The sequence below is a fragment of the Macrobrachium nipponense genome, chromosome 43 (assembly GCF_015104395.2).
Source record: "Macrobrachium nipponense isolate FS-2020 chromosome 43, ASM1510439v2, whole genome shotgun sequence".
Lineage (NCBI taxonomy): Eukaryota > Metazoa > Arthropoda > Malacostraca > Decapoda > Palaemonidae > Macrobrachium > Macrobrachium nipponense.
The window spans coordinates 22,448,220-22,470,719 of NC_061104.1; the positions used below are offsets into that span (position 1 = coordinate 22,448,220).

The following is a 22,500-nucleotide window of genomic DNA, read 5'->3' on the forward strand; positions in this document are numbered from 1 at the left end:
AATTTTTTTATTAATGTGTAATCAATCTAAATTTCAAAGGCACGAAAGTCAACTCGAATGGTGACAAAACGAACAGGTGATGCTAATGAGAATATTATACCTGTTGGCCCCCCTAACTAATTGGACACGGTAGCTTGTTCATCCTAACTGGCCACCATTTGAAGCTCGTATATCAATTAATGTTGTCCTGACACCTGCCTGGTCTCCTGGTGTCGCACATTTAAGGTGGAATGCTTTTTTTTTTTTTTTTTTTTTTTTTTTTTTTTGTAAGATGTGCTCATTTTAAAGAAATGAAAAATTTCAAGTTTTACGTCAATTTTTTTTTTTTTTTTTTTTTTTTTTTTTTTTTTTTTTTTTTTTTTTTTTTTTTTTTTTTTTTTTTTTTTTTTTTTTGTTTTTTTTTTTTTTTTTTTTTTTTTTTTTTTTTTTTTTTTTTTTTTTTTTGAAAAATCGACTTTAAGATTTTGAAAGAAGATATAAATTGCGTTTTTGTGATGCTGGTTTGGAGGGAGGAAATGTACCAGGAAATAGCAGTGTTCGGATTGTAATGTTTGCTCTCTCTCTCTCTCTCTCTCTTCTCTCTCTCTCTCTCTCTCTCTCTCTCTCTCTCTCTCTCTCTCTCTCAGTTGTGGGTTACCAGTTTAGCAATCTCTCTCTCTCTCTCTCTCTCTCTCTCTCTCTCTCTCTCTTTAAACGAAACCCCTTCCCCCACCCCTCTCCCTAAGGAAATCCCATCATGCCCCCTCCCTCCCCCTTCGAAAAGGGGGGCGGGGGAAGGGGGAGCATTTCACGAGCATCATCTCCCCCCCAACGATTTTCCCCTCTCCCTTCGTGATGGTGGTCAGGAGAGGGTTAATTGCCTGTTAAGATCTCATGACATCGTTTGACTCCCGTAGTTAGCTGTAATTGGTACTTAAAGGGAAGGTCCCATCGTCGTTAAACGACGAACGATGACCTCTTATTTGAGAGAGAGAGAGAGAGAGAGAGAGAGAGAGAGAGAGAGAGAGAGAGAGAGAGAGAGAGAGAGAGAAGGAGAAGTGGAGTTGAATTATTTCTCTTTTTTAGGGATGTCTAGAAAGAAGTGTCTTCTGCAGTTACCCCCTAAAGACAAGGTACCTTTTTGGCTGCTACTTTCAGTAGCTTAATGTCCTTTGTGGATGCTACTTTAAGTAGCCACTGCCTTTGTGGATGCTGCTTTAAGTAGCCACTGCCTTTGTGGATGCTGCTTTAAGTAGCTTCTGTCCTTTGTGGATTCTATTTTCAGTAATCACTGTCCTTTGTGGATACTGATTTAAATAGCCACTGTCCCTTGTTGACTGTTATTTCCAGTAGCCCCCGTCCTTTTTGGCTGCTACACTCAATAGCTACTGTCCTTTATGGCAGCTACTTTCAGTAGCCACTGTCCTTTTTGTCTGCTACTTTCAGTAGCCACAGTCCTTTGAGAATTCTACTTTCAGTAGCCACTGTCCTTTTGTGGATTCTACCTTCAGTAGCCACAGTCCTTTGAGAATTCTACTTTCAGTAGCCACTGTCCTTTTGTGGATTCTACCTTCAGTAGCCACAGTCCTTTGAGGATTCTACTTTCAGTAGCCACTGTCCTTTTGTGGATTCTGCCTTCAGTAGCCACTGTCCTTTGAGGATTCTACTTTCAGTAGCCACTGTCCTTTTGTGGATTCTACCTTTCAGTAGCCACCGTCCTTTGAGAATTCTACTTTCAGTAGCCACTGTCCTTTTGTGGATTCTACCTTCAGTAGCCACAGTCCTTTGAGGATTCTACTTTCAGTAGCCACTGTCCTTTTGTGGATTCTGCCTTCAGTAGCCACTGTCCTTTGAGGATTCTACTTTCAGTAGCCACTGTCCTTTTGTGGATTCTACTTTCAGGAGCCACTGTCCATCTATCTCAGGTTTTAAGTTTTATGATTTTAAGAGATTTATTAATTTTTTCCTCGCCATCTGAATATATTTAACGTTGATTAATTGTGGATTTGTGTACCTTGAAAATAGTTCATCTATACAGAAAGAGATGTTAAGAAAATCTATAAAATGTCTGTTTTGGTAAAAAAAAAGAAAAAAAGAAATCTCTGTTTAGTTCTCTTACGTAGATGCTACTTTATGGAAGTGTTCAGGTGTTTGTAGAGAAATTTATCATTTTTATCCCACTAACGACATGCCTATGCCACTAAATCATCCTTCAGTAAACACTAAATGATCTAATTTCACCTTGTCATCACCCTCCAAAAACACAAGTGATCTGACTTCACCTTGACATCGCCCTCCAAAGCCACTAGTGACCGGACTTCACCATGATATCACCCTCTGAAACAAACTAATGACCTATATTCACCTTTACATCAACCTACACAAATGAAAATAAAAAAACTAATGACCTTTTTTTCTATCTTCACCTTTACATCAACCTACAAAAATGAAAATAAAAAAATCTAATGACCTGACTTCACCTTGACATCACCCTCCAAAACACACCAATGACCTGTCTTCACCTTGACCTTGACATCACCCTTCAAAAAAAAACAATAATGACCTGACTTCAGTAATACCAAAACTTAGAACATTGCAATCGCTCGAAGGACAAGCCATTTCAACCATTCTTCACCAACTGAGAATTGCTTGTGGAAGCTTAGTGGAGGAACTTGGAAATTCTTTTCTAATTCCATCGACAAGGTGTTGCCACTCTTAAAAGTCGTGGGAGATCCCTCTTATGACCCTTTTATTGGCTGTAAAAGAACTGTAAAAGATTTCTGACTTAGGTCAAGTTCGAAGGGCATAAAAGCTATGTTTTTGTTTTTTGTTTTTTGTTTTTTTTTTAATGTTAACGACTGGAAATGATTTCTGACAGATTCGAAAGGCAAAAAACAAAAAATTTTTTTATTAAGAACTATAAAAAAAATTTGTGACAGATTCGAAAGGCAAAAAAGCCATTTTTTAAATATTTTTTTATGTTAAGAACTGTAAAAGATTTCTGACAGAGTCAAAAGAACGAAAGGAAACATTTAAAAAAAAATTTTTATGTTAAGAACTGTAAAAAATTTCTATATCGCAAGGCAAAAAAACCTATGGTTTTAATCTTTTTTCATGTTAAGGACTGTAAAAAAATTCTGGCAGGATCGAAATAAAAAAAGAGCAGTGGTTTTCATTTATCTTTGTTATTTAACTAATGGTTATAAAAATGTGACGAGGAAGTATAGCATAGTTTTTTTTTTGAGCGGTGGTTGTAAAATATGACGGTGAAGTGTGAAGTGTAAAATGTTTTAGCATTGTAAAGTGTGTAAAATTCTGTAAAGGTTGATACTTTATACTTTTGTGGTATTTGTTATTAAGTGAATGAAAATTGCTTGTAATTATTTTAGTAAATTATTTATTAAGAATTTTTTTTTATGCTTTTGTGGTCTTAATGATTATATGACAGAATTGCTTGTAGTTATTTTAGTAAATTATTTACTTTAAGAATCGAAAAGGATAATAGTTATAAGGTTTTATTATACTCTTGTGGTCTTAATAATTACATGACAGATAATTGCTTGTAGTTATTTTAGTAAATTATTTAGCCTAAGAATCGAAAAGGACAATGATAATTAGATTTTTTCTATACTTTTGTGGTCTTAGTAATTATTTGACAGATAATTGCTTGTGGTAATTTTAGTAAATTATTGAGTTTAAGAGTTGAAAAGAATAATTTAATAGAATTAGAACTTTTGCATAATAGGCTTCTAAATGTAACTAATATTTTTTAAATTTTGAATCAAAATTATTAATGGTGTTAATGATAATTAAGCTAAATATACGTTAGGTTAGCAATTATAACTGATTAATTGTCAGGCAACTCATAATTATATACAAATTACTATCCGGAGATAATTTAAATCACAATTATCCCTGGTGGTAATTTTAATTCAATTATTTGAATTCTCTTGTATAACTCCTAATTTGATTAATTTTTAGAAGTCAGTTATAATTATATAAAAGTTACATTTTGGACATAAGGTGAATCGCAATTATTCCTGGTGATAATTTTAATTTTATTATTTTTGTTCTCTTATATAATTCCTATAAGAGAATAAATTAATGTACTATTATTATTTTTTCTCTTATATAATTCCTATAAGAGAATCAATTAATGTACACTAATATGTCCTTCTCAGTAATACGTTAGTCAAATAAGAATTATTGTTGGTGACATTTGCATTGTAATTGGAATAATTTATTTATTAATTTATGGTTATATTCATTTATTTATTTATTTAGTTAATTATTTATTTATTTGTTTATTTTTCTTGCAGCGGGCAGCGCAAGTCCCAGCCTAGGTCGCAAAGAGTACAGGAAGGTCGGCTACGACGGAGTCAACACATTGACAAAGCGACCATCTCAGGTGAGTGACTCTCTCTCTCTCTCTCTCTCTCTCTCTCTCTCTCTCTCTCTCTCTCTCTCTCTCTCTGTGTGTGTGTGTGTGTGTGTGTGTGTGTGTCTCCGATCGTTGGTTTCCTGATAGGTTCATCGGTCATTGAATTGGAATCTTTTCTCTCCCATTTAAGATCTCTCTCTCTCTCTCTCTCTCTCTCTCTCTCTCTCTCTCTCTCTCTGAGCTGGGAAAGTGATATAAGGACATACATTAAGATCTCTCTCTTTCTCTCAATTGATACAAGTACATAAATGTAGACCTTAATTCTCTCTCTCTCTCTCTCTACTGGGAAAGGTAGATATAAATATATACATCAAGACATTAATTTCTCCGCTACATATTTCACAACTCCCAGATTAAGCGAAAAAAAAAGAAAAAAAAACAAAGGTACATTTCGATTAATTAACCCACAAATTCCTCTGCGTTCAGTTAGATCCCCCGCAAAGAACGTCCTCGTTCGTCCTCGTTCCAGACGAAGAGCTCACTGAAGGACATATTGTTGCTGTGCTCCTGAGCGTTTGATTGATGCTTGCGGAGATGCAAGTGAACGCGGCCCCAGATAGTTGCCAGATGGGGCAACATTTGCCTTTTATCCGTTGGCGTAGTTTGAGTGCCATATGTGTGTGTGTGTGTGTGTGATTCACTCACTCACTCAGTCAAGTCACTCTTTCCGGTCTCTTTGTGACCCATTGCAGCTCATATCTGGCCTTCATAAGGCTTGTTGCAAGTTTCATGAGTGACAACTTATTCGTCGAGCCACATTTGCAGACCTATAGGACTTGTCTGAATATTTTCTACAATTATGCTTACATTAGAACGTGATTTAGTTATAGGAGTTGGACAGCAGAGGGAAGGAAAGGGATTTAGAAGGCAGAGGAGACGTTGCAAAAACCCCCCTTAGGTGTCGTCTACAGTAGCCACGTAAGGCACACTGTAAGCGTGACCACAAACAGTTTGAGGAGTTTTGTCAGAATGAAGAACAGTAGATGATGTAGGTCTAGCAAAAAAAAAAAAAAAATAACTAATTATCTTACAATAAATGCGATTTAGAAAGAAACAGCAAAGTTTATATGAGAGAATTATTAATTCATATTTTGAATTTAGATATTAGTTACAGATTTCTTTTATAATTTGGGCAACTGGATAACACGAGGAACCAATCTTTTGTTAAGTCTCCTATTTTTCCTCTTCCCGCAGCTTAGGGTAAGACTCGGAGACTGAAAACAGAACCGCCAGTGTTTTCTTTGGCTGAAAAGCTCGAGAGAGAAAGTCTCTCTCTCTCTCTCTCTCTCTCTCTCTCTCTCTCTCTCTCTCTCTCTCTCTCTCTCTCTCTGTATTTTTAATGACTTTAAGTTTAATCCTACGGAGTTTCTTTATACACGGCGGTACTCTGCAAGATGGCTCTCTCTCTCTCTCTCTCTCTCTCTCTCTCTCTCTCTCTCTCTCTCTCTCTCTCTCTCGTATTTCTTTAATGCCTTCTGCGTAAATCTCACCTTCTTGCTCTACAAGATGGCACTGGCTCTCTCTCTCTCTCTCTCTTCTCTCTCTCTCTCTCTCTCTCTCTCTCTCTCAAGCTTTGTGTTTCTTTAATGACTGCCTTGTTAAGTCTCACGTCCTTGCTTTACAAAGGTGGCACTCTACAAGATGGCACTGCCTTGTATCTGTTCTGGCACTGGCGTGCAGACAGTATTTACAGAGGTACTTCGAAGAGGGATTAGGTTTATTTACACGGTTTAACTTTTTACCTCTTCGACGCCATTGGCCTAAAGGGCTCTCTCTCTCTCTCTCTCTCTCTCTCTCTCTCTCTCTCTCTCTCTCTCTCTCTCTCTCTCTCTCTCTCTCTCAGAGCTTGTAATGCAGATTCATAATATGAACAAATATGATATTCATTGTAATGTCATAATATGAACAAATTTGACATTTGCACAGCTTCTATTGTTTATTTCTATCTTGCCTGAATTGCCTACGTTATTTTAGGTGTTTCTGTCAGTGATTTTATGTTAGTTGTTTAAAAGAAAACAATCTCCTCTGGTGTAATTTTTTTTTTTCATTCTTTTCATTATTTCCATTTTTTTCATTTTTAATTTTTTTTCACTTTTTTCTAATTCTCTCCAATGAAAGAAATATTTAATCGAAATTATTAAGTCTCATCCGTTCGTTTCGTACTATCCAAATTCATTCAATTGTCGTTTTACTTTCATGATTACCAAGCCTTGTCTTTTTTTCCCATTAAAAAAAAAAAAACACCCAAATTATCATTTCCTGTCCCATTCCATCTAATCCTGCCCGAGTTCATTTAGCCGATGTTTTCTTTCATTGTGTTCAAAGAGTTTTTTATTTTTCTATGAAGTTTTTTTGTTTTGTTTTTATCTTGGCAAGATTAAAGCATCCGAGGCATCTCAGCTTCGTGAGATGTTTGTGGCATCAGCTTGATTAACAGTAGCAACTTCATTGTTTGTTTCAATCTCAGTTTTATTTTTTTTTTTTTTTTTTTTTTTTTTTTTTTTTTTTTTTTTTTTTTTTTGCCTGATACCTCCGTCTTTCCCTTGAGGTTGGTCCTTCGGGTCTGGGCTTCTAATAAGTGACTGATCTAGGAGTAAATTTTTACTTTTTATTTTTTTTCCTTGTTTGTAAATCTTTTTAAATGTTTGTAATTGTAAATTTTTGTCAGTTTTGTGATCGTAGGTTTTTTTCTTGTATTTGTTTTATTCATTTTATTTTTTTTGTCTTTCGTACCTGGTAGGTTGTACTCTCTCTCTCTCTCTCTCTCTCTCTCTCTCTACTTTGTCCTTGATTTTCGTACTTAGAGAGAGAGAGAGAGAGAGAGAGAGAGAGTACAGCATATTATGTGAGATTTTTCACCCAGGGATTGTCCTCTCTCTCTCTCTCTCTCTCTCTCCTCTCTCTCTCTCTCTCTCTCTCTCTCTCTCTCTCTCTCTGTTCTTTGGTTTTCGTGCATAGTGAGAGAGAGAGAGAGAGAGAGAGAGTACAGCCTTTTCACGCATGTTATATGCAAATTTGTTTACATTTTCAGTGTAAACACACTTTCCGCGCAAATGTGTTGACATTTCTTGCTCCGTCTGAAATTCATTTGACAGTATTCCGTGACCTGGTCTGATAATTTGATTATCATCTGTGAGGTTTCTTTGTCGAAATTAATGTTACATTGTACGGGAAACTTAGAGGGTGAAGTCATTACACATCCCCTGTGTTGGCATAATAATAATAATAATAATAATAATAATAATAAAATAATAATAATAATAATAATAATAATAATAATAATAATAATAAAGTACTTTGCTTAATATATTATAAAGGGAAGCTACACTAGGAAGACTATATATAGGGGCCTTGAACTGAAGTAAATGATATTTTATTATTATTATTAGTGTTATTATTATAAATGATATTATTATTATTATTTTAATTATTATTCTTACAAAATTATTATTATTATATTATTATTACAAAATTAAATTCCACTAATGATAATAAACTAGGCCTCTTTACCAAAACAATCACAAACACACAAATTTTATGTAGGTAAACATGTTCACAATTATAAAACGTATGTTTATTTACCGGCCACATTTAAAGACGAATTTGTTTATAAAACACACAAAAACAAGCATTAGAGTGTTTAAACAAACCAGCATGAATTAGGGTTATAAGAAGATTCAACAGGTTTTTTAGTAATATTTTAATCTTATTTTTTTTTAATCTTGTTGCTAGAATTATTTTTAAAATATGTTTAAAATTAAGGTTAGGAAATTATTTTCTTTAAGTTTATAATTAAGGGCTATAGTGAGTATTAATATATTATTGCACTGAAAATATTTGTTATATCTCTATTGGAATATGTTTCTTTTACCACTTTTTTGTTCATTTTTCAAAGTAAAGGTTAATGGGTTTGATAAAGAGTCATAAGTTCCTTCCTTTTACGAAAATAAACATGTTTTTATTGAGTAAGCAAAAAAAAAAAAACTCTTCTTTTAGCGTCAAAAGTAATCATTTAGCAACGTCAACTCTTGACAAACTAACCGTATTTTAGAGACATCCCCCCCCCCCCTTTTCGACTCCCCTTCCCCAGGCCTCTCAACACCACCCAACCCCCAACCACCCCCCACACCCCCCCAAAAAAAAATCACCAATTATAGCCCAAGTAACTCCACTTAATCAAAGACGTTTTAACCTTCAGCACTTGAGCGTTGAAAGTGTTCTGTGTTCAAAAAGGTGCTAATGGTAAGTGGTTCACCCTCCCCCCCGGTCCTCCCAAACCCTCCCCCCGCACCCCCCTCCCCCCTCCAAGAAAGAAAGAAAAAATAGCAATTAAACCCCCAGTCACTCTACTTAATCAAAGACGTTTTACCCTCATCACATAAGTGTTTTTAAGTGTTCCAAGTTACAAAAAAAGTGCTGGTAGTAAAGTGTTGCCCACCATTCCACCTATCGCAACTTGGAGATCGTCTCGATGATCTTTTTCAAAGAGGGAAAGAGAAAGTTTAAAGAGAAAGTCCACTTTCGAGGCGAATTAGCTTTCTCTTGAGGGTCTCCCGTTGGTGGGGCCTATAAATACCTTTTGAGCCTCGGAAATGGCTGTTTCGATCCCGTTCGAATGTGTTCTCGATCCTCTTTATTTATAGGATCGAGTCAGGTGGCGTCACGGCTGCTCTACCCACAAAGACTGAGAGAGAGAGAGAGAGAGAGAGAGAGAGACATGGCAAGATAAAGCAGAGAGAGAGAAGAGAGAGACAGACAGACAGACAGACAGACAGAAGATTAAGCAGAGAGAGAGAGAGAGAGAGAGAGAGAGAGAGAGAGAGAGAGAGATATTGAAAAGTAGAATGAGACAGACAGACAAACAGAAGATAAAGTAAAGAGAGAGAGATAGTGGGAAAAGTAGTTTGAGAGAGAGTGAGTGAGTGACAGAGAAAGAAAAGTAGATTTAAAGAGATAGACAAACAGACAGAGTGCAGTGTAGAGAGAGAGAGAGAGAGAGAGAGAGAGAGAGAGAAGAATGGGATTTTGCAGGTATGTATAGACCGAGAGAGACGGATATGGAGAAAAGAGAGAGAGAGAGAGAGAGAGAGAGAGAGAGAGAGAGAGAGAGAGAGAGAGAGAGAGAGAGATTGTTCTGGTCGACTAAGCCTGAAGAACTTGTTTATATTCTCACATCTCGTTCTATAGTAGGGAGGACGAAAGACTTAAACTTCATGTAATTTTATGCCCCTCCAAGAATGTTTTAAAATCATTCTTTGCCAAGCCTCTAGACTACGTCAGTGTTTCACTGCTGTATTGTAGAGATGTTTGTGATTTATATTATATATATGTAAACATATGATATATATATATATATATATATTATTATTATTATCTATATATTATATATATATATTATGGTATGTATGTAGGTATATATTGTATTATTATATATATATATTAAATATATATATATATAATATATAATATATTATTATGTATGTATGTATGTTAATATGTTATATATATATAAATATTATATATATATATATATATATATAATATATGTTATATGTATATATAATAAATATATTATATATAAAATATATAATTTTAAAAATATTTATTTTTATAATATAATATTATATTATATATTCAAAAGTTGCATAACTTCCCGTTAATAATTGCTTTCGTAGATTTTTTGACCATGTAATATTTTTCTATATTGGCTCATTTTTTCCTTATAAGAATCTCTCTCTCTCTCTCTCTCTCTCTCTCTCTCTCTGTATTCAATTGAAATTGGTGGTCAGTAAGAACTGATAAACATACTGAATAATAATAATAATAATAATAATAATAATAATAATAATAATAATAATAATCCTTCGTAAGATAATTTATTGTAAAACTTTGTAATTTTACGCGTTAATATTTACTAATAAGTAAGGAATTTACCGTGACATCCTAAACAGTAACATTGAATTTTTGAATTATCATTAATTAAATCAACTAGGGATAACAATAATAATAATAATAATAATAATAATAATAATAATAATAATATTTATGATTTTTGGCGAAGTGTCCTTTCATTTTTCATGGTTCATTTATTTGATTTAATATGGATAACTTAGAAGTTGCGTAAGGAATCATGAAAAATACTCTAGGATGAGGGTCTTAGTTATCATGGGAAAACAGAGACGAATCTAGAATTCCACAGCGTAGGGGGAAGGTCGTAGTTATCAGGGGAAAACGGAAGGAAGTAGAAAATTCCACAGCACGGAATTAGGAAAGTTTGAGAAAGTCGCCGAACGTGGTCAGTCTCGCGTGTTGCTTGACCGATGTACGATGCTTTCTTTGTTTACATCGAGGACGCTCGGTAGCATTTGCTAAAAGCTAATAAATACCGGGAGTTAGGTCAGGTTTTATTTATGTTCTGTCTTCTTCTTCTTCTTCTTCTTCTTCTTCGTCTCTCCTCTTCCTCTTTGATTCTGTCTTCCTTCTGTTCATCGCCTTTTCTTCTTCTGCTTTATCTTCTTTTCATCCTCTACCATTCTTTCGTCCTTTTCCTGCTCCGCCTCTCTTTCTTCCTCATCGTCTTATTTATGTTTCTTTTTTCCTTTCTTTTCTTTCTTCATTCCTTCTCCTCCTCCGCATTTTTTCTTCTTCTATTACTTCTTGTTTTCCCCCTTTTACTCCTCCTCCGACTTTTTATCTTTCTCCTCCTCCTCCTCCTCCTCTTCTTCTTCTTCTTAAACTTCTTGTTTTCTCCCTCCTCTTCCTCCTCCTCGCCTCTTCTTCTATTACTTCTTGTTTTCCCCCTTTTACTCCTCCTCCTCCTCCTCCTCTTCTTCTTCTTCTTATACTTCTTGTTTTCTCCCTCCTCTTACTCCTCCTCCTCCTTTTCTCCTTCCTTTCGCTACTCATGTCAGCGTGTGGGGCATTTCGTGCCAACTACTTTCCACCGGGTCGATGAGATCACTAGATTCCTTTTTTTATTGCCAAGCACAACAAAAACAAATCTCGAGAGAAAGTCTCACTTGATCTGTTTGCTGAACTTCACTTTCCTTTCCTTCATCCTGCGAAAGACAAAATATCCTTCGACTTGCTTACGCGCATGTCCTTCAAATGTCTTTTCCCAGCTTCCAAAAAGCGTCCTGCAGAGGAGTATTTTCAGTGTGGTGAAAATAATTGCCTTTTATTTTTCCTATCCTGCAAAAGACGAAAAAATCCTTCGTCTTTATTATGAAAATGTCCTTTACATGTCTTTCTCGTCGTTCAGAAGATATCCTGCACTGTTGTCGAGATTCTATAATTTCGTTTGTCATTCACCAAACACGAGAACATTTTCAATATTGTAGTGAAAATAAACGTTTTATACCATCATTAGAAGTATATTCATGAGTATCGTCGGAAAAATATCGTTGCATCCTTTCATGTGCAATGTGTCCTTGCATTTAATCAGAACAGATCCTTTATTTATATATGGAAAATATTACCATTTCTCTTTGTCCTACAAGGAATTACATTTTAGTTTCATCAGAAAATATTGATAAATTTCTGTATCCTCCAGAGTGATTTTATATATATTAATATCACAGAAAATATATTCAAATTTCTCCTTCCTCCCGCAGGAAAACATCCGAGCACCCCTGCCGGAGGAGAGCTTCGCCTGGAAGGACTCCGAGGCTGAGAAACTGGCCAAATCCCCGACCACCAGCCTCCCTCGGGTGCAGAATCCTACGGTGACGCTCCTACAGAAGAAACGAGGTCAGTTGTCACCGGAGGATAAGGTATTGAGGTCCTCTGGGACCTATGATAGGACGTCCCAGAGCCTCGGAGAGGTCACCTTCGTCAGAAGGGATCCTCGGGTTCGTTACTGTTTACATCAGAGTGGGAGTCACTTTACGAAGTTACTGCAGGTCCCCTTTGGCTTGGCTTCGAGTGTCTGTCGTTTGTTTACGTCAACGTGAGGTCACTTTCCAAAGTTACCGGAGGTCCCCTTAGCTTTGGTTTGGCTTAAGAGAGGATGCAGCGTGCTCCGTCTGTTTACGTAACTTACCATGATTGCTGCAGTGATCACTGGCGTTATTTTGATTGTTGTCATTGTTTTAAAACTGTCCATCTTGGTGATTGTTCCTGTACGTTCGTCAGTCAAGAAAACTGGCTAAGCGACGTCACTGAGTGTCCCTTTTAGATTCGTATATTTCTTTAAATACCACGACATAGTTTTATATGTTATTCCATAGTCCATATTATAATCAATAACTAGTTTATGGTTAGTTAGTTCACTTGATGCTGTTTGCTGGAAGTGTACAGTAATGAGTAGCTTTATGTGTCATTAACCAAAATATGTTGAGAATGTTAAACAGCTTTTCATGATTGAAAGCCTAAGAGACTTAATCGGAATCTTTTTAAACTGCTTTTATCTTGCTGTTAATAGGATTTTTGCACATTTGTTATTTCAAAGGAAGATATATATATATATATATATATATATATATATATATATATATATATATATATATATAAATATAATCCTGTGTGTATTTTAAGACCTCTCCATCTCCCAGTATCTTTTTAAGTTTGTTTATATCTTAGATTTAGTATGACCATTACAAAATTTCTGATCAGGAATTCATACTTCATTCATTTGGCTTATGTAAAATATTGTATGGTCCAGTTCTGATTTATTTATGGCTTAATTTTACCATATTAATTCACTACTTTTACGTAAGTGCGAATTTTTTTTCTTTACAGATTCACTCATTATAATGTGGCTTATTTTTTTTCTTCAAAATTTCCGTAATTTAAGATCAAAATTCTCATTGTTAGTGTGTAAGGTTTGATTCTATATTTAAGTATTTGATTATTAGGATGTAAGAGACTTTATTGATTACGGTATATTTCAGATACAAATCTTACAATCGCTTTTAGTAAATAAGATGAAATATATACTATGAACTCTAGTTTGGCAGATAAGATATATACTTATGAATTTATAATTATATATATAATATTATAATATAATTAATAAGTATATATATATAATATATATATATATATATTCATATATACATATATATATATATAGTATATATATATATATATATATATATATATATATATGTGTTTATATATATATGTATATATATATATATATATATATATATAGATATATATATATATATATATATATATATATATATAGGCGTTTTGGGTTGTTAGTTAATCAGGCTTAGAGTAGGAGGTAAATTAGAATTGATAAGAACAAGTTATATACCTGAAAAGATTAATGAGTAGTGCGAAGTATATCATTATACTCAGTCGAAGATTGGAATTTAGCCTGTCGACGGTTAAGATTTAGCCAATCATCGAAGATTGAAATTTAGCCGGTCGTTGAAGACTGAAATTTAGCCAGCTAATGGTTGAAATTTAGCCAATCAGTGGTTGACATCAGAAAGGAAATTGTTAGTTGTAAAGGAGAAGTTTGTTATTATTAGAAGGGAAACTGAGGCATTTCGCTAATTAGGAATATTCACGACCTCTCCTCTGGCTCGTCTCTCAAGCTGATTGAAAAAGCTTAACATAAACGAAGGTGCCTGCATGCCTTTTTTTTATTCATATATATATAATATACATATACCTCTGTGCCTGGTTCGGAGGTTTAAAGCCATAGTTCTTCTTTTATCTTCTAGCTTTTTACTTTTTTTACTTTTATTAAGTCCTTTTTTGTCGTCTTTTATTAAAAAAAGAGTTGCAAAGGTAAGGCCAGAATATCTCCTCTATAGATGTTAGATGATGTTCAGTCATCTGTGTATGATCTTCTGGTATTTCTCTTTTTCCTTTTTATTTTTGCTCTCTCTCTCTCTCTCTCTCTCTCTCTCTCTCTCTCTCTCTCTCTCTCTCTCTCTCTCTCTCTCGTTGGCTATCAGCTGTATTGCTTCAATAAACATAGCAGAAGCATGATGAAATTAGGGCGTTTACTAATTGAGAAATTAGTCGTCTCTATCTCTCTCTCTCTCTCTCTTCTCATAGGCCTAGTTTTAAAAATAAAATAAAATTGGAAGCTATAGAAATTTGTGATTGGTAATTTTAAGAGGAAATTCTAATTTGAGCTGGATGAACGAAAAGCTGTACATTGAGATAACAACAACCCTTATTTTTTCCCCAATTTGTGCTCACAACTCACTTTTATGTGTCTTCAATCAGATTAATCTATGCCCAATTTGATTGTGTTCGAGCGAAAATTTTTGTCCTACAGAAAAATCGGGAAATCATTGAAATCGCTTGTTTTGGTCATTGGAAGCCAGATTTTTTTTAAGTTCGGTATCTGAAACTTTTTTTTTTTTTTGGTAATGAAAAGGCAAATTAAAAAAATATATATAAAAAAAAACTTTTTTGGTCATGAAAACCCAAAAATTTGAAAATATCTGAACCCGTTTTTGGTAATGAAAACCAAAATTTTAAAAAAAATATCGTAAACCGTTTTTTGGTAATGAAAACCCAGATTTTGAAAGTGCCATGCATTTCAGGAGACAGACAGAGGAGTATGCGCATCGCATGCAAATGAATGCACGTGTCCTCGCCTCTTGAGTGCATGAGCATTCACTCAAGATTCCCATCAGTCAAATTGTTTGATGGCTAAAATTGACCAAAATTTTCGCTCACAAACTTTAAAAAAAAAATTGAGTATGATAATAAGTCTCATCTCTAAGGTAACTTGCATCAGCTATGCAAAAAAAAAATTATAATTCATTAAAAAAAAGAATGGTGCTAAAATACCGCATAATTTCTACCCTCAGATGACCCGCATTCTACAACAGGTAATGAAACATTTCATAGTAACACCAAAACAATCAGTCTCGCTGTTTCTCTCTTTCTCTCTCTTTCTCTCTTTCTCCTCTCTCTTTAAGATAAGAATGCCGAAGGTTCTTCGGTCTACCTACCCACCCACCAAGCCCCCAGAATTTAAGATAATAAAAGCACGACAGGGATCATCTCAGCAAAGGTCTAAATCCAGTCACCAAATGCTGACCTTACCTCAGGTCACCTAAGGTCACCTCAATTTTAAGCTTTCCTTTGACCTGCCTGAACAAACCCCCAATATATCTCAGGATGCTAGCCACACCTGAGGTCCATCTGCTCCTGTTACCTGTAATCAGCCCATCTCAAGTCAGGTCACTTAACCTTGTGTCACCTTACTTGACCCCAACCTCCTCTCAGGTGACCTTACCTGAACTGACCTAATCTGCCGTCATGTTTGCTCAGCTGACGCCATATCAGGTCACCTTACCTCACCTTGTGTCACTTTACTTAACCCCAACCATACCTCAAGTCCTTACCTGAAATGACCTAGCCTCTCTTTCTTTATTCCCCCCCCCCCCCCTTTGCCCTTTTCCAAATCTTCTAACACACTCACGAACTTAACCTTATCCTCCAAGTGGGAATTAAAGCTTAAGGTCAAATGATTTAAAGTGTAAAGTTCAAAGATTTAAAGTCTAAGGTCAAATACTTAGGTGACCTTGGCCACGGGGTGTAAAATGAAAAAGATTTAAACCTTTGCTCAGTGATGTTGTTGAAATTTACAGCCATTTATTAAGAAAAGTTTTTATTTTATATATGTAATCATTACTTTATAGTATTGAAATTTATTTAACGTTTTAATTTATTTTTATTTAAAAAATGACACGAAAATATTGACCAATGATTTTTCTTAAAGGATATAGGCTGTAGATTTTGACTATAGTAATTATGGATTGCTGCTCTGTTGGCTTTGTACTGTATATAATACACTGCTTTTTAAGGGGCGATAGTCGGTATGGGATGTATTTTCGTCAGGAAAAAAATGGACGAGAAAAGAAAATAGTTTTTTAATTCATTTTTTATGGATTTGTTTTTGTTTAGATTTCAGTTATCTGGTAGCAAATTTCTAGAGCTGAGGATTTGATAATTTGTATTTTTCTATCTTTTTTTTTATTATGCTTCTTTCATCAGTAATTACTGAAATCGAATTGTTACTGAAATTAAAATTGGAACTGAAGCAATTAGGAATTGAAATCATGTTGGAATTGAAATCAGTTAGGAATTAGAATCAAGTTGGAACTGAAAGCAATTAGGAACTGAAATCAAGTTGGAACTGAAATCGATTAGAATTCAAATCAAGTTGGAACTTAAAGCAATTAGGAATGGAAATAGAAATTGGAAATAAAATCAATTAGGAATTGAAATAAAGTTGAAAATGAAGCAATTAGGAATTGAAATAAAGATTGGAACTGAAATCAATTAGGAATTGAAATAAAGATTGGAACTGAAATCAATTAGGAATTGAGATCAATTTGGAACTTAAAGAAAATAGGAATGGAAATAAAAATTGGAACTGAAATCAATTAGGAATTTAAATCAAATTGGAACTGAAATTAGATTTAAAATGAAATCAAATTGTTAATGATATCAAATTTGGGTTTCTCGTCGGTTCACATTCCAGACGGAAATATATTCGGTGACATCGTCGACCAGAGTAAAGATATTTCCTTAAGAAAGACCTCCTTTTAATACCCTGCACATATTGAGGACTTTAACATTATTCAATTTTCAATGGAGTTTAACTTTTGATTTCATTGTTGGTGTATGGGAAATTTAACTTATTTTCTTTTTAATTTTCCGAAATGAGGTCACAAAGCGTGACCTCATCAAAGATCACAATTTTTTTTTTATGTCACAGAATGATGTCAAATTTTTTTTACTGGTAAACAAAGTATGACTTCAGCTTTGATACTTTTATGTCACAGAATGATGTCAAACTTTGTTTACTGGTAAACAAAGTATGACTTTAGCGTTGATACCTCAAGTTGCAGTATGGGATCACTGATGTGTCTCCACCTCCCCCACTCCTCCTCTCCCGCCCCCCGCCCCCGCCCCCCATGCAAAATTGCACGCTTTTTTTTAAGAATGCAAGAGTAGCAATCCACATGGAATATATCTGCCCCCTGCAATGCACCCAACAGATATTTATTTGTACATAATTTGTATATAAATATATATTGAATTTCTCTTTCCAATGTGGTGGTGCTTTTGATCTGCACGAATTGGGAGTAGTTGCGTTTTTTCTTTTTTTGTTGTGTGTTGTTTGTTTGTCTTTGTGTGTCCCGTTTGTTTGTTTGTTTTTGTGAGTCTCTCTCACTCTCTCTCTTACTCTCTTTCTCACCCTCTCTTCGTGAAGTGTTTGATATATAAATGTATTTATAGGTGGAACCCCAATAAGCATCGCCAGTTATTTCATGCTATGGTTACTCGTTGTATCCCTCAAAACTAATAATTGTTTGTTTGTCATTATGTTCATTTTTTCCAGTTTGTTTAACCCCCCGCAGAAAGTTGTTTATTTTTTTTTTTCAGGCTGGGATTGTCATCAGTAAACACCTGTTTTACGTTCGAACCTATCCATATTTCTATTTTAGAATGAAAAATTTTTTTCCCAAAAAATTATTTTTTTGAATTTTTTTTAAACTGCATTTAGTATGGATGCCTAAAGATTTTTAATGTATCATTTTGAATGACAGTTTAGACTAAATTTTTTACAACCAACCCTCTTTTTTTCAGTTTGGCCTAGTTTTTTTCAAATATAGATAATGACCTTGAATATTATTAATTCTTGTCGTTTCTCTCCCAAAACAGGTTTTAAATTTGCAATGGAAAATTAATTTTTTACCAAAAAAACAAAAACCCCTTCTTTATCTGTTGTTAATAATTTCACTTCTTCCTTTCTTTACAAAAAAACAAAAACTGCTTCAAGCATCCAGGATGAACTCGCCTTAACATATACTATATATACGTTGGTCTGCCGGCATATTGGCATACTAGCATACTGATGTATACTAGCATACTGGCATACTAACAATAGTAATACACACCGCTTCATTCCTCTGCTATATACCGCTGTACAGAACTTACCTGGTCTTAACAATTGCACTGTATTGATGAGATTTCTCACCTGTATGAACAAAAAAAATATTCTTTAAATTTTTTTCTGTGTGAAATTATTTTCGTTTCAGTAAATAAATGAATTGAAATAAATTTATGAATTTTTCTTCAGTTAAATGCAAGTAATTCTACTCTGTTGTGATGGCATAAAAGAATGATTATGGATTTTTTTTCATTTGAAAGAAAATATAAACTAAATTAAATTCTTTTGTTAAAAAATTATTTCTTATTGCTTGATATGTCTCATATCTTCCAAATTCCAATTCCGTGATTACAATTAGATAATTAAGCTCTAATCGACAACTCACGTTCAAATTTTTTCTCACAACCAATCGAATGACGAAATATAACTTTCACAAAAAAAAATAGAAATGGCAGTCAATCAGAAAATAAGGAAGGAGTTAAACAAAAGAAAATGAATATTGAAAGATTCATTCATTTTTTTGTTTTCAATGGCTGTGACCTCTGATGACCTGACCCCCTCCTCCTTATCCTCCAGAGGGTCAAATTCCTGGAAAGAAACCAGAGTATCTCAGACCAGACGAAGGGCCTCTGTACAGACCAGATGAGAAACGTAAGTAAAATGGGATCGAATCGTGTATATGTAAGGGGTTTAAAAAATGGGATCGAATCTTAAATATAATATAAGGGGTGTAAGAAAATCGGATCGAATCTTATATTTAAGGGGTTTAAAGAATGGGATCGAATCTTATATTTAAGGGGTTTAAGAAAATGGGATCGAATCTTATATATGTAAGGGATTTACGAAAATGAGGTCGAATTATATATGTAAGTATTTTTGTTAACTATCAATCAAGCTTTAAAACCACATTAGAACTTTGATTTAAATAGTTTAGAAAAACTATGACGTAATTTATTGTAAATTCTTTTCGTAATACTATCATTACCATTATGTGCGTGCGTATACACGTGTATTACGTGTATACTTAAGTGTATATACACAGCAACCTCTTGGTGACGGTATTTCTGAAGTCTTCGTCATATTCACTTTGTAGTAATGTTCACTTGGAAGCTTAATTACTTTATTTTCTAAAGCATCTTTCCACTGCTTATGTTGGGCTAAAAGTGATAAAAAGTCACGAAACTCACTGGTTTAAATCAAGTTGAAATTTGAGCCAATATCTTTATAATGTTTTTTGTTACTCTTCTGCCGTTCTTATCTTTTTGTTTTATTTCTTCGTTTATCTCTTATTCTGTTAAATCAGGTTAAAATTTTAAACGAATATGCAGATTGAGGTGTTGGATTTCAACAGCTTATTTCTGTATCTTAATTTTTGCAAATAATATATTATTATTATTATTATTATTATTATTATTATTATTATTATTATTATTATTATTATTATTATTATTATTATTATTATTATTTTGTTTTCTGAATTATTATCATTTCTGTGTACTTTTTATTTTGCAAAAAATTATATTTTTATTTTTAATATCATATAAATATATGATTTTATATTGTTTATTATTATTATTATTATTATTATTATTATTATTATTATTATTATTATTATTATTATTTTCTGAATTATTGTTATTTTTATATATTAGTTTTTGCAAATAATTGTATTATTATTCTTAACATCATATCATAAATATACGATTTTAAACTGTTTATTATTATTATTATTATTATTATTATTATTATTATTATTGAAAATGGATATGTTTATTCTTATTCATGTAATATTAGAAGAACTGAGTATAATCTATTCTATTTAACTGAAATATAAGTAGAACTGAATATATTCTATTCCTATGAACTAAATATCAAAGAAAGTATTATTTACATTCTATTTCTATTAGCCATATAGTCTCTTCTATCTCCTCCTCCTCCTCCTCTGCAGTTTACACAATCAAGAGAGAATACGAATCAGAGGGCGAAGACGGCAGCAGACGATTCGCGGTCCTAGGCCCCAAAAAGGTGCAGGGGGTGGGCCCCACCACCAACGATGGTATCCCAACCACCCTCAAGTCCGTAAGTTGCCCTGCCTGGGTCATCCTTCTTTTCATCCTGATCTTTTGACCTTATCCTCATTATCCTCATAATCGTCCTCAAGTGTCCTTGCGATTGGCTCCTTTTTTTTTATTGGGTGGGTCCTAAACTGTCCCCTTTTGTCTTGTCTATAATCCACTCGTGACTGTGTGAAGTTCGAAGCGTAGCCAATCGCCGAGATGGTTGAAATTTAGCCAGTCGATGGTTGGAATCTAGCCAGTCGAAGATTGACATTTAGCCAATTGATGGTTAGAATATAGCCAATCGTCGAATGGTAGAAATTTAGCCGGTCGAAAGGTTGAAATTTAGCCAGTCAGTGGTTGAACTTTACTTAGTCGATGGTTGAAATTTAGCCAGTCGAAGATTGAAATTTAGTTAACAGTTGAAAGTTTAGCTAATCAACGAAGGCTAAAATTAAGCCGGTCACTGAAGATTGAAATTTAGCCAATCGAGGATGAATTTTAGCCAGTCGATGGTTGAAATTTAGCCAGTCGCCGAATGGTTGAAATTTAGCCAGTCGATTGGTGGAATTTAGCCAATCGTCGTAAGGTTAAATTTAGCCAGTCGATGGTTGAAATTTAGCCAGTCGTCGAATGGTTGAAATTTAACCAGTCGATGATTGAAATTTAGCCAGTCAGTGGTTGAAATTTTGCCAGTCATCGAATGGTTGAAATTTAGCCAGTCGATGGTCGAAATTGAAGTTTAACCAATCATCAAAGGTTAAATTTACCCAATCTTCGAGGGGTGAACTGTAGCCAGTCGATGGTTGGAATTTGCCCAGTCGATGATTGAAATTTAGCCCGTCGAAGGTTGAAATTTAACCAGTCGATGGTTGGAATTTAGGCAGTCGTCGAATGGTTGAAATTAACCTGTCAAAGTTTAAATTTAGCCAGTCGATGGTTGAAATTGTCAGTCGATGGTTGAAGTTTAACCAATCGTCAGCTTTTGGTATTTATTTAACACTTTTATTTGCTCTGTATATAGCCTTACAAAGCCTGTACTATTAAATCACATTTCCTGAAAAGATCTGACATAGAAATTTTAAAAAATCTGCTTTTTTGATTAATTTTTTTGCAAAAAAATAACAAGGTAAAAAAAAAAAAACTTTATTCTTGCCCAGAAGCAATGCTTGCAGTTTCATAGAAGTGGTAGCTTTTCCCAATAGAGTTTTTTTTTACCTGGTTTTCCATTCGTTTGTCAGTGTTTTTTGTTTTGTTTTTTGTTTGTTTTTGTTTAGTACACAAACTATACCGTTGCCTTGTTTCATGCTGCCTTGTAGGATAAATTAAGGATTTTCAAAATGATCAGACTTAAAGGGTTCAAGGTACGTACTGTTTGGTCTGTGTTTTTGTTGTTGTTGTTGTTGTTACTGTTGTTGTACGTCACATGTGTGACGTCACTAGATCTCATGTACAGTATATACTTGTATTCCCCTTTATGAAGATTGCATGGTATTTTAAAAGAAATATTCCTGTATGCTGTGTAAAAATACTCCTGTATGGTGTTATGTTGTACAGTACAATTTCACCTTTTAATTATATTCAATTTTTTGTGGGGGGGGGAGGGGGAGGTTGAAAACATTACTGTTCTGTTTAAATGTTTAATATTATGGTGATACACAGAGCCAAAATATGGAGTAAGACTCCTTTACTAAAAGAGTAATCTTGTGAGAGGTATGGAATTATATTGATCAACCTTAATATTATCGTTATAAAACTCTAAGGAACAATGCCTAAAGGATGTAATCCTCTAGACAGACATTACCAAATTTGTTCATTCAATGTCTCTCTAGACAAATATTACCAAATACTTAAATTCAGTCCTCTCATAGTGCCGATCCCCAAGGATTAAGTTAGTCTATATAAAGGATTAAGTCCCAGGTATTAAGATGATTCAGCCGGTCACCTAAACAGTATCTTATCCTGTGCTTTTCCCTAATGCAAATTTTGTATTAAATTTTCTTAATTGTTTTAATTTATTAAATCAGCGTTACCCAACCTTGAGAGTTCGTCTTGGATAAACGGTTAATCACCGAGATAGATGTAAGGTAGAATGTGCTAGGTTTGAATATTGTTTCTCAAAAAAAAAATGCCTTTCACTG

The 22,500-nt window shown here is 33.9% G+C and overlaps 1 protein-coding gene across 22 annotated transcripts in view; it reads left to right on the plus strand.

Moving 5' to 3' along the window:
* LOC135213567 (microtubule-associated protein futsch-like) overlaps positions 1-22,500 on the plus strand; it is a 699,290-nt gene that overhangs the window by 453,309 nt on the left and 223,481 nt on the right. For 20 of the 22 annotated variants that reach the window (XR_010314169.1, XM_064247555.1, XM_064247553.1 and 17 more), the window contains 5 exons: positions 4,299-4,387; positions 12,034-12,169; positions 15,205-15,225; positions 18,879-18,953; positions 20,251-20,381. Coding sequence is in view for 21 of the 22 variants with exons in the window: in XM_064247555.1 (XP_064103625.1) it covers positions 4,299-4,387; positions 12,034-12,169; positions 15,205-15,225; positions 18,879-18,953; positions 20,251-20,381 (452 nt within the window). In the remaining variant the exon portion in view is untranslated. The remainder of the gene's footprint in view (positions 1-4,298; positions 4,388-12,033; positions 12,170-15,204; positions 15,226-18,878; positions 18,954-20,250; positions 20,382-22,500) is intronic. The other 2 variants (XM_064247540.1, XM_064247550.1) reach the window with 2 other exon arrangements.